The sequence below is a fragment of the Tiliqua scincoides genome, chromosome 5 (genome assembly GCF_035046505.1).
Source record: "Tiliqua scincoides isolate rTilSci1 chromosome 5, rTilSci1.hap2, whole genome shotgun sequence".
In the NCBI taxonomy this organism is placed as follows: domain Eukaryota; kingdom Metazoa; phylum Chordata; class Lepidosauria; order Squamata; family Scincidae; genus Tiliqua; species Tiliqua scincoides.
This window is the reverse complement of record NC_089825.1, coordinates 141,057,511-141,070,179: the sequence shown is the minus strand read 5'-3', so window position 1 is coordinate 141,070,179 and position 12,669 is coordinate 141,057,511. Positions and strand designations below refer to the sequence as shown.

At 44.5% G+C, this 12,669-nt stretch overlaps 1 protein-coding gene and 1 pseudogene across 1 annotated transcript; both read right to left on the bottom strand.

The window, feature by feature from the left end:
* Window positions 1-323: 323 nt before the first annotated feature.
* Window positions 324-2,152, bottom strand: LOC136653962 (olfactory receptor 4Q3-like). Its single transcript, XM_066630825.1, has 2 exons — window positions 2,002-2,152; window positions 324-1,276 (listed from the first exon to the last, which is right to left on the bottom strand). The coding sequence occupies exons 1-2, from the start codon at window positions 2,150-2,152 to the stop codon at window positions 324-326; spliced, it is 1,104 nt and encodes a 367-aa protein (XP_066486922.1).
* Window positions 2,153-5,307: 3,155 nt separating this feature from the next.
* Window positions 5,308-5,422, bottom strand: LOC136654644 (5S ribosomal RNA; annotated as a pseudogene).
* Between the last annotated feature and the right edge of the window lie 7,247 nt (window positions 5,423-12,669).

The window sequence follows — 12,669 nt, the reverse complement described above, 5'->3', positions numbered from 1 at the left end:
GTTTGGCTGTGGAACAGTTTGCCAAGAGAGGTGGTGGATTCTCCTTCACTGGAGATCTTCACTGGAATTTAAACAGTGCATCTTTGCTCAGCAGTTATGGAGCACTTAGATATAATGTTACCTGTTTTTACACAGTTTTACATTGAGGATTTTACTTTTCCTTGATTTCTAACAGTGTGAATAGGGAAGGATTCATAATATCTCCAGTGGGGACATGCCCGAGACCTCTTACATTTCTTACATGAAATCCATGTCTACATTGGGACTCAGTAGCCCACATTTGCACAACAATTGATTAGGCAGGGAAATAAAGTTCTGCACATCTACTCCTGTTGAGGCAACACAAAACGCAGGCACTTGTTTTTCAGCCTCCCCATGGCTTCCTTCACCTCTTTGTTCCTCAGACTGTAGATGAGGGGATTGAGGGCAGGGGTGACCACCATGTAGAACACGCCAGCCATCTTGTCCACCTGGGAAGTAGAGGAGGGTTTCATATACACAAATAAACTGGGACCATAGAAGAGGAAGACGACCATCAGATGGGAGCCACAGGTGGAGAGACCCTTTTTGACTCCCTTCCCAAATCGGCCACAGAGGGTGGCCAAGATGGTGACATATGAAACCAGCAAGGTCAGAAGGTTGGGCACAATCATCAAACCATCACTGAAAAGGTAGAGGATCTCGCTAACAGAGATGTCTGAACAGGACAGCTTTTTTAACTGCATGATGTCACAGAAGAAATTGTCTAGGACATTCGGTCCACAGAATGGTAGCTGGACTGTGACCACTGTTTGGAAGATGCCATGAATGAGGCCTCCCACCCAGCAAAGTATGAGGAGACTGAGGCAACACTGCCGGTTCATGATGGTTGTGTACCTCAGTGGGTGGCAGATGGCCACGTAGCGATCATAGGCCATCACACTGAGGATGAAAACTTCTACACCTGCAAAAAAGTGGACAGTAAATATCTGGGCTATGCAACCTCCATAAGAAATTGTACGGCCATCAATCAGTAGATCAGTCAGTAGTTTAGGGGCAGCCACTGAACCCAAAGAGATGTCACAGAGGGATAGTTTGGAAAGGAAGAAATACATGGGGCACTGAAATAGCTTGGTGTCATTCCACACAGTCACCATGATCAGCAAGTTGCCCACAAGGACAATAGTGTAGCAGGTCAAGACCAGAAGCAAAACTAACAGCTGGGTAGTTGGAGAGTTGTAAAAGCCCAGGAGGACAAAATCTGTCACAGTGGATCCATTCATCTTGATGGCTGGTTCTGGTGGGAAAAACAAATGGGATACTGTTTAGCCTCCAGGTCTTTGCTATATCCTTTCCCTGGAACTATGAATAGAATTTTTTTTAAAAAGTCTCATTTTTCTAGATGGAACTGGTGGGTTCTGTCTCTGTACTGCATACAAAGAACACTTTTGGACCCAGGTTCAAGGGTACTTTGCTCTTTCTGAAACCTCTGTTTTAGCAAAGACCTGTGCAATTCAGAGATCACACACACCCCTGATCCGAGGAGTGTATTAGGTAACTTCATGTGTTCCACAAGGTTTTCCATCTCTTCTTGTTACTGGAGTTCTGAAGGTAGATAAAAAGACAGGTTGAGACTGTGCCTTTTGTTGAAACTATTTAAACTGGAGAGGGTTAATCCCTTGTGACCTTTTTTTTTTTTAGTTCAGCAGAAGAGAGTTTGATTCTGTTTAACATCCAAAGCCATTATTTGCTTTTTATGCAATAATACTTTTATTACATACATAGACCCAGGAAACTCTTCTCTTTCTATCATCATGCAGAAATGAAAGATAGATTCTGATTTTTGTTCTGAATATATTTCATTAGAAGTCGATGCCAGAGGTTCTCAAACTGGGGCATCATGATGCCCCAGCCTGAGAAGTTCTACCTTTGCCCATTTAAGTGGTGGGGTGGGGGGTGGTGGTGATGCAATTGGAATGATCACACTGCCAGCAGGGACCCAGGGGCTTGGTGTTTACTCACCCCTGTCTGAAGTGGCATCCAGGAGGTGTGGAGAGCCCAGTGGAGCCCTCTGCAAGGCACCTCGCACCTCAAAATGCTGGAAAAATGTGATCGACACCCACATCTGCTTTCGCAATCGCAGAAATGAATTGCGATCGCGTATCTTCAACATCTTGAGGCACAGGGAATCTCAGAATAAGAATATACAAAGATTTGTTGTAAGGTTATATGAGATAGATTACTCAACAATAGGTAGAGAAAAAGGTAAGAGTTGCTGTATTGCTGCATATTGGAAGCAATAAGCTGTCTGAGTGGACTGTTATCATATGTGGTTCACTTCACCTTCCGCAAAGTGATAGTAAAAGAAAATACAGTAAAGATAATAATGGGGAAAATTAATAGAACATTATTATTAATAGATAATAATGGGGAAAATTAATATTAATAGAAATTAATAGAATAATGGGGAATAATTAATAGAAAATATTAATTAATAATTAATTATTAATAATTAATAGAAATTAATAGAATGGGGTATCTCAATAGAACCTCTCAAATATTTTTAGGAAGAAAAACTCTGCACACACACACACACACACACACACACACAAAGCAGAATACATAACATTTAAATGTGAAGTTATTTCATTTTGTCTCTTTCTTCCATGTACACAGGCTGTGAGCTTTGCCATTACCTATATATATATATATATATTGTCCACAAGTGTCCACAAGAAAATAATATAAATATATATATTTGGCAAATATATATATGGAATAATATTTGGCATATATATATGTGTGTGTGTTCTTCCTAACATATATATATGGAAATATTTGGCAATGGCAAAGCTCACAGCCTGTGTACATGGAAGAAAGAGACATAATGAAATAACTTCACATTTAAGTGCTGAGTATGTATTATGCTTTGCACAAGTCACGCTTTGTTACATTCCTTTTTGAAGGGTTTCTATGAAGAACTGATGTTGCATTCAGCTAGCGGTCTATCAGAATCTTTGGGAGTTATGCTGACTGATATAATATGATAATATTGTAGATATTCACTGGCATAAGAAATTAACAGCCCAGTCCTAACCCCTTGCTGGAACAGGCAGGCCAGCTGGTGCGCCCTTCATCCAGCACAGGGCTGGGGCTGGTTGTGGCAGAAACCAGAGTAAGGGGAATGAACTTGCAGTCTGTAAATTTTGGACAAAAATATGTATTCATTTAGACTTTATGGGCCCAGTCCTATCCAACTTTCCAGCACTGGTGCAGCCTCAATGCAGCCCCGAGGTAAGGGAACAAATGTTCCCATACCTTGAGGAGTCCCATACCTGTGACTGTACCCTCAACACAGGAAGCAGTACATAATCCATTGGCACAGCAGCACCAGCACTGGAAAATTGGATCGGATCGGGCCCTAAATCAACTTGTAGTTCCAAGAAGAGGCACACCCAGAGAAACAAAAGCAACAGATTTTATAGTCTACAAGGTCATAAAATAAGCATTATACTCACTCTCGTTGGAATTCACACTCAAAGGGGTCTGGGGCAGGCCATCTCAGTGATCAAGACTTCAATGCAAGGCAATCCCACACTCATCAAATGTTGTGATCTTTCAAGAAGGATCAGAATGTACAAAAAAAGGAGGTGTAAGAAATTCAGGTGAGAAAAGAAAGGAGATGGGAATGGAAGGTGATGTGGTGTAGGTCGTTGCTCTTATGAAAATGAGAGAACGGGGAACTTCAATGAAAATAAGTTTCTTCTAGCAATAATGCAAAGGAAGAATTTGAGTGACAAGACTTCCCCCACCCAATACCTTTCACCTTATCCGGTAATCAAGAGGATGGGGCTTTCAAAGTTTCCCTTGATATAATCCTCCTGCAATCTGAGGTCCTTGGATTTAACACTCTATGTACAGCACCTTTTCCTACAGTTGATCCTGGACAGTGCCAACTGCCGTTCAGTCCCAAAGGGGCTAATTACAAATGAAGTTGATGTTGAAATTCTTAACTTTAGGAATTGAAAAGACTTTGAAGTTCTTGCAAACAACAGGACTGTAGAGGGCAAATGTCTCTTTTCTCAAATGCAGAAGTTGGTTCAGTTGATGTATTTAATTTTCACCCCAGGCATCCTCAGAGTGGCCAGCATGGGTCCCTTCTTCTTTTATCTTCCTAAGAGCCAAATAAGCAGCTTAATAAGCACTAGCATCTGGCTCAAAAATCACCCAGCTGAACAACTAAAGGCCCAATTCAATTATGTCAGTGTATCTTAGGATACACCAATAAGGCCCAGCACTGTGTGAACATGCTGATGCTAGCCCAGCTGAAGCTACTGCTGCTAAGTGGGGGGGGGGGGCATTTTTTGAGTGGGAAGGGGATATTTGGGGTGGGGAGGAGAAGGGAGTGGTAGATCCCAGTGGCAGTGACTTGCACCAGGATCCCATTCCTTCTTTTCTGCTCTGGTAGACCCCCTGCCTCTCCTTGGACTTACACAAGCGTTGGGACAGGACCAATGGGACCCACAAGGAAATATTTTTACTTATCTCTTCCTTGGTGTTTGATCATGCCCCCTCCATGCATTGCAGTGCATGCCCAGTTGGTACAGCATATGTGGCTATAGTATGGCAGGAGATAGCAGTAGCTTGCCAGTCTCTCTGGCCTAAGTCCAGTAATTCAGATACAACACCAAACAGGTTCTCCTTCCAAGTTTTCACTGGACACATTTTATGCTTCTTGCAAAGAATTCCTGCAAGTGCACCAGTCCTCTAGACAATGATCCCAGGATTCACTGTTGAGCACAGCAAAGACCAAAGTGGCACTCTCAATGTTCCAGGGAAAAGGATGACCCATGCTGCTGAGAGCAAACTCAGCTGGAAGTCACATCTGTTATGCCTGTTGGAGAGCATGGAGAGGAAGGAATGGGATTTTTGGCATTCTTCTAGAATTAGATTTTGGAGACACTTGGAGACAAGCAAGACCTCAGACTTTTCAGTATAGGAGGCTGGCAGTCAAATGTTACCACATCTCTTCTTTACTGACCCATCCGTAGTTGTGAAGAGCTCCCACTGTTCATACTCCTGCTCAGATCGGCTTCAGGCTTCCTTCCTCAAACAAAGCCATGTGAGAGCTGGAAATGTCCTCCAAATGTCCTCTAAAAACATCTTTACTTTTTACTTTGATGCCCTAAGTTCCCCTGTCGGTCCAGGTCAGGACATGGAACATTCTGAGAGCAGGGGGCTGTAGGCTTTAGCAACAGTAACTCTATGCTTGGGATGAGAATAAAACTACATGGTTGGTAACCTTCAGTCTCGAAAGACTATGGTATAAGCCTACAGCACCCAGTATTCCCAGGCAGTCTCCCATCCAAGTACTAACCAGGCCTGACCCTGCTTAGCTTCCAAGATCAGATGAGATTGGGCATGTGCAGGGTAAACAGTCTTCCCTACATACTTACAAACTTACTTACATTCCCTACATACTTACAAACTATTTGCTGCTAATTAGTAGGATGGCTTCATGTCCTCACCCAGTGCTTTTAGTCCCAGTTTCCCAGCCCTCTGGTCCTTGAAGACCAGACAGGGCTGGCCTGTGTTTTCTTGCAAGAAGAGTAACCAAAAGGAGGGGTAAAGGGGAGCTTGGGTGAGTCAGAGATATTTGGAAATTTTCTGAACTTTTGCCTGTTGAATCGTATTGCTTTGAACTGAGTGTTAAAGGCTGGCTGCATCTAGCTGAACTTTGCACATGATCTGAGAACATTCTCCTTGTGCCTTGTTTGGTTAATCTGCAGTGAAGACTTTGTGACCATCCGCTCTGTGTGTCCAGATCAGACCCACTGGGCACCCCACCTTGACCTCCGATTTTGGGGGCCAGGTAACAACTTTATTTAATTTGTACTCTGCAGTTTAGAGCACAGCCTCATAACAGTTTGAAAAATGGTTAAAAGAAAGTGCTGATGCAGAAGGAAGAAATATTGATGGCTGGAGAAAAATATTGACCTTCACAAACATACAAATTTTTGTTAGGCTCTGCTTCCAAACTGGAAGAGTTAAAAAAATGTTCTGGTTAGATTGATAGAATAGATTGTATTCATCTGAGAGAGTTTATGTAATAAAGAAATATAGACTTTCCTGAACTATGAATTTACAGGAAATCGATTACTTCAGTGGTTCTCAAACTTTTTAGCACTGGGACCCACTTTTTAGAACGACCATCTGTCAGGCCCCCACAGGTAGTGATATCATTAACTTGGAAGAGATGTCTAGCTCAGAAATGACATCATCAAGCAGGAAAAATTTTAGCAATCCTAGGCTGCAATCCTACCCACACTAACCCAGGAGTAAGTCCCATTTACTACCATTGTTAAAAGCATATACATAGTAGCCTGTTAAAAGTACAGACTTTTCCCCAAGTGACATACCAGTCTAATATATCAAAAATAAAATATTGAATGGGAACCCACCTGAAATGGGCTCACGATCCACCTAGTGGGTCGTGACCCACTGTTTGAGAAACACTGTATTATATAGTACATGTTCTATGGCAAATAATACTCTGTAATTAGAAATGAAATCAAGACCTGCAATATCTTTGTATCATGGAAAAGGCAAGCTGCCCAAACGGACTGTTATCATATATTTCACCTGTTGAAAAGTCTCTCCCTTTTGCTGCAATTCTCATTGAATGGGGATCTGGAGCAAATACTTTCTGTCACCGTAACCAGCTCTCCTGTGCAAGGCAGTGTTGCGTCCTCAGATGTCCATGATTTTTCAAGAAGGCTCAGGATGGAGGAGAGAAGAAGAAATCCAGGTGAGTGGAAGGCAGGAGATGGAGACAGATGAGGAACTTGTCCAGGACGATATTGTTATATGAAAATGTGGGAACTGTACCTTGAACAAAAATAAATCTCTCCATGCAACAAGGCAAATGAAGAATGTGAGTGAGACGAGTCATTTGTGTCCCCCCCCCACCAATATCTTTCACCTCAACTACAATTTAAGAGGATGCAGTACTCCCAGGTTCTCTTGACCTAATCCTATTGGAATGGGAGGTCCTTGGCTTTCACCCTCTATATTCAGAGCATAACTTAAAAAAAAAAAATTAAAAGTTGATTAAGTCATCAGTATCCTGGTGGATAAAGATTGCTCTTAAATCCAAAATGGGTTCATTATAAATGAAAAAAGGTTCTGAAGTTCTTGTAAACAGCAGAACTTCAGCGGGCTTCTCTGCTTCTCCTAAGTGCTTTTCCCCCAGGAGGAAGAGCCAACATTTGCAGACAGTGGTGCCATTCACTCACGCAAATTGTACCCCATCCATTCTCAATGTGGCAATCTTGGTTGCCTTCCACTCTTTTCACTACAACAGCCCAGTAAAGCTGAAAGAAAGCAGCTGTCCCAAAACCACCCAACTGAACCATTGACAGCACAATCCTAAATTGGCAGTTTGCTGGCACGGACATCCCCACACCAGCTCAGAGTGTTGCAAATGTGCTGTAAGGCAAATTTGTGGCTGCTCATGAGCTGGCTGGGCTGGCCCGAAGGCCTCTGTCAGCTCAGAAGCGTCACATCTGGACCCTATAGTGGCTGGCACAGGTAAGTTTGTGCCGGGTGGCACAGGGTGTGGGGAGTGTGGCAGGAAGGTGTTTTGGAGGTGGGGGGTATTTTTGGGTAGGGAAGGGCGGAACAGGGGGTGGATCAGACCAGAGAGGGAAGACTAGCAGAGCAGGCCTTCTCCATATCCTAACCCCTCCCCTCTTTTGGCTCAGCTGGCATAGATCTGAGAAGCCCCATAGTGGTGGCCGGCGCTCGACATGGGGTAAGGGGAAAAATGCCCCTTGTCCCGAGGAGACATCCAGCCTGCTTCTAAATTGCTTTGGATGCAGCACAGGGCACGTGAACTGGCTATGTCAGTGCAATTTAGGATTGGGCTGCCTGATAAACCAATCCTAACTGGGCTTTACGACAGTGGAACAGCGAAGCACACAGCACTGGCGATAGAGTGCGCACTGCAAGCTATGGTAAGAGGGCCAATCAAATGACCCCAGAGTTGTAGGTAAAACATTCTCTTACTTTCTTTCCTGGAGGATGCCTGGTCTCCAATGGGTTTCCTTGGACCTATGACAGCCATTTTGCTGGCTCATGTTAGAGGACAATCAGGGGCATCTCAGGATGGGGAAATGGGGATAGGATCTTGCTGTGTGCAGCTGCACAGCTTAGAGGGAATGCTGCTTCCTGCAAACCTCAGGAATATCCACATGACCTTCACTTGGGTGGAAAGCCCTGGTTTGCAACACAGTGTTCTAAGTGATGGTAGCTGTTAGGAAGAACAGAGAGAGGAGAAGGGAGGGCAGAGAAAGTCCTTTGAAGGAGAAGGGAGCAGAGCTTGAAGGGTGGAAAGAAGGGAAGAAAGGACACAGAGAGATTATGTGGGTTTCCAGAGATACCTGGGATCAACAAAGTGGGGTCCTTAGGATGCAGAAGGGATAGAAGAGGGGACCAGGTTGAAGGGTTAGTGGAGAAGAGAAAAAGGAAGGGTGACAGCAATTCAGATAATAAAAAAACCTCTAGCAAATAGTTTAGATCAAGGCAATAATATTCTGCTCCAGCAGGGTGTGGTACATCCATATGAATTTGGATCATGCAATTATACAATGGTCAATCAAAAAGAGGTCTCCTTGTCCAAGGCCTCTTGCCACCAGTCCAGGAAGTACCATTTACAGTCCAGATTGTCCCCGAAGAGGATATCCAGCACCACATGTGCATGTGAACATGTGTGACTCTGCACGCCTTCAAAGGAAAGAAAAAGATTAGCTGGGCACCATCAGGTGAGAGTTGGCAGTGGACAGTGCCTTCCCACCACATGTGTTGAGATTACTTTGGAGGGCAATTAAAAACTCCTGTGAGATCATAGAATGGGAGATCAGCAGGATTATGAAATTGGGTAGGTAGATTGCTCAGGTTTCCCCCACAATAAGCACATGTGACAACAAGTTGGAAGAAAATAAATGGGCCATGTTTATTAGTTATACATACATAGATAGGTCAATTCCATCAGGTTCTGCCAGCCTACTCCCAAATTCCTCCTGTATGGACACCTATCCTGGAGGAGACAGTTGCCTGCCTAGAGCCCACCTTTTGTCATAGCTGCCCTGGCACCAAATCTCCTAGTGGCTCTCAGCTTCCTGACCAACAGCCCCTGTGAAAAGTGGTCAAGGAAGCAGAATTGCTCTGCCAGGTATGCACTGGAGCGTCACTAAACCTGGAATTACAATTCAAACCTGAGGTTCAGTCAGCCTCATGACTGACCACCGGAAGTGAAAAAGACTGTCAGTGGCCACAGCAGCCTTATGGACACATGGGTTCAAGTTGAGGGAGCCTTGATCAGGAAACGGAGGGTTCAGGAGCAGAATACATAAGTCCCTCCTGGTCTACGATGAGCAATTCTGGTAGAGTCACTCCCAGAGGGCCATAAAAGGCTTTGTCTAAAAGTCAAAGTGGCCTAGGATCCATTTGGTCCATTTGGTGAGGAAGTCATCTGAACCTGGAGGAGGCAGAGGATGTAGAGTGAGGCAACTCCCCCCTCCCCCACTTCTGAGGCCTCTGGGGGCCCCACAAGGAGGACCTGTCAGATGGTTGCCTAAGGAAGGCTGTGGAGAGAGCAAAGGAGGCCAATAAGGAGCCATGGTGATGCCCACGGGAAGGCCTTCCAATCTGCAACATTTTCTTGCATCCTAGTACACTAAAAATGTATAAAAGTACACACAACCCACCCCACAAAGAAAAGAGGGGGAGAGAGGGGGGATTCAGAACATCCCCCCAAGAACATCTTGGTCACCAATCTAGCCAGGATCTCCATTTTACGCATCTTCACAGAAGCCCTCAGGCTGGATATGGGTCTTCTCTGACCCACAACAGCTATGGAGCCAATCTAAGTGCAAGAACAGAAAGGGGACATGTTATGTACAAAAGAGGGGGAAGCATTCTGAGGAATCCTGAATTGGAAGACTGTTCTTTTGTCCCAGTGGTGATGGATGGTAGACCTGATCTGCATCAATTATGCATCTTCGGAGTTATTCTTATAACAAATACTTCTATATCATTTTTTCAGCAAAAAAAAAAAAAAAAGCTCACAAAGCAGTTTCAAGAGGAATGAATGAATGAATGAATGAAAGTGTCACTTTGTTTTTCATCACCTGGTTTGCATCACTCAGTGCAAGAGCTCTTTGCTTCACCCCCATGATGAATCTCCTCTCATATCAGGCCATACAGAATAAATTGCAATATCTAATGAACAGCCTAAATGCAATGGCATCACTAGGGCGGGTGTAACCATCGCTAAGTTTATTTATTTTAATATATAATACAGGTACCTGGACTCACCTCCCTGCATTACAATCTCTGCGCATGAACTGGAGGTTGTCCATGACTTTGTGTACCTTGGCTCAACGATCTCCGACACTCTTTCTCTCGATACCGAGCTAAACAAGCGCATCGGTAAAGCAGCTACCACATTTTCCAGACTTACAAAGAGAGTCTGATCCAACAAGAAGCTGACGGAACATACCAAGATCCAGGTTTACAGAGCTTGCGTCCTGAGTACACTTCTGTACTGCAGCGAGTCATGGACTCTTCGCTCACAACAGGAGAGGTAACTGAGCGCTTTCCACATGCGCTGCCTCCGATGCATCCTCGGCATCACCTGGCAGGACAAAGTTCCAAACAACACAGTCCTGGAACGTGCTGGAATCCCTAGCATGTATTCACTGCTGAAAAAGAGACGCCTGCGTTGGCTCGGTCATGTCATGAGAATGGATGATGGCCGGATCCCAAAGGATCTCCTCTATGGAGAACTCGTGCAAGGAAAGCGCCCTACAGGTAGACCACAGCTGCGATACAAGGACATCTGCAAGAGGGATCTGAAGGCCTTAGGGATGGACCTCAACAAGTGGGAAACCCTGGCCTCTGAGCGGCCCGCTTGGAGGCAGGCTGTGCAGCATGGCCTTTCCCAGTTTGAAGAGACACTTGGCCAACAGTCTGAGGCTAAGAGGCAAAGAAGGAAGGCCCATAGCCAGGGAGACAGACCAGGGACAGACTGCACTTGCTCCCGGTGTGGAAGGGATTGTCACTCCCGGATTGGCCTTTTCAGCCACACTAGATGCTGTGCCAGAACCACCTTTCAGAGCACAATACCATAGTCTTTCGAGACTGAAGGTTGCCAATACAAAAAACAGTACAGTACTGTACTAACAAATCAGTTGTTGGCAACCGGGTAGATGGGACTCATCAGCCTGGAAAGGCAGCTCATCTAAGAGAAGGAAACTCTGACCTCAAACCTCCACTAACAAATCAGTAACCAACAAAAAACCAGTGCTCAATTTGATGACACCAAAAAGGAAGTCCTAGTATTGACCCTGATTCGTGGAAATTAGAGCTGACTCATACTTATTGGTTCCCTGCTGTGTCATAATAACACCTCATTGGCTCTTGGAACAATCAGTCTCCTTGGTCAGTTTTGAGTTAAAGAAATCCACTTTTTCTTGCATAAGGCAGTTATGTTTTCTTTTTCTGGTTATTTGGTTAAAACTTTTGAATGAATGCAGATATCTCAACATGGTTTGTTTCATTGCATTCTGTATTACATTACTTGTCACAATTCATATGTGCTTAATTTAAATAAATAGTCTTGAATCTTTTGGTATTAATCAAATGGAAGAAAAGCAAATATTTTGTATTCACACACGTCATCCACTCTGATGTTGACCAGTTGACAAGCTAAGGGCACACTCCTAACCCCTTATGTTGGTGCTTTCTAGCACCGACATAAGGGCAATGCAGCTCTGAGGTAAGGGAACAAACATTCCCTTACTTTGAGGAGGCCTCCGTGAATGACCCCCAACTGCAGGATGCAGCACACGTACCATTGGCACCGCTATGCCAGTGCTGGAGAGCGTTGACATAAGGGGTTAGGACTGCGCCCAAAGCCTGCAAACTGGGCAATCGACAAAATAATGCCACATACGTGAAGATTCATGATGTTCTGAAGACACAGACTGCTTGAAGCCATCTTAACAGCGAACCTGAGGACTCATATGCAATACGTCAGGGAAAGTAAGTTATACACATGGACTTCCTCTGAGGAAGCAGAAGATGTTTACACTTGTTTTTCAACTTCCTCATGGCTCCTTTCACCTCTTTGTTCCTCAGAGTGTAGAGCAGAGGATTGAGAGCAGGAGTGACCACCATGTAGAACAAGGAGGCCATTTTGTCCAATTGGGAGCTAGAGGAGGGGTTTGTCATAACAAAAACAATGGGCCCATAGAAGAGGAAGACAACTGTTAGGTGGGAGCCACAGGTGGAGAGACCCTTCCTACCACCCTTCCCAAACTGGGTGCAGAGTGTGGCTATGATGGTGGCATACGAAATCAGCAAGGTCACAAAGCAGGGTAGAATGATCAAACTGTCACAGAAAATGAAGAGTATCTCATTCACATGGATGTCTGAACAGACCAGCTTTCTTATCTGTGGGATGTCACAGAAGAAATTGTCCAGGACATTCGGTCCACAAAGAGGTAGCCGAGCCGTGACCACTGTCTGGAAAATGGCATGCATGAGACCTCCTGTCCAGCAAAGTATGAGGAGGTAGAAGCAACGCTGTCCCTTCATGATAGTGGTGTACCTCAGTGGATGGCAGAT

Excerpts from the sequence above, each read along its gene's own strand:
- LOC136653962 (XM_066630825.1), bottom strand. The coding sequence starts at position 2,152 with ATGTTGAAGATACGCGATCGCAATTCATTTCTGCGATTGCGAAAGCAG. Across the intron at positions 1,277-2,001 it reads GGATGCCACTTCAGACAGGG|AACCAGCCATCAAGATGAAT; the intron begins GTGAGTAAACAC and ends TTTTCCCACCAG.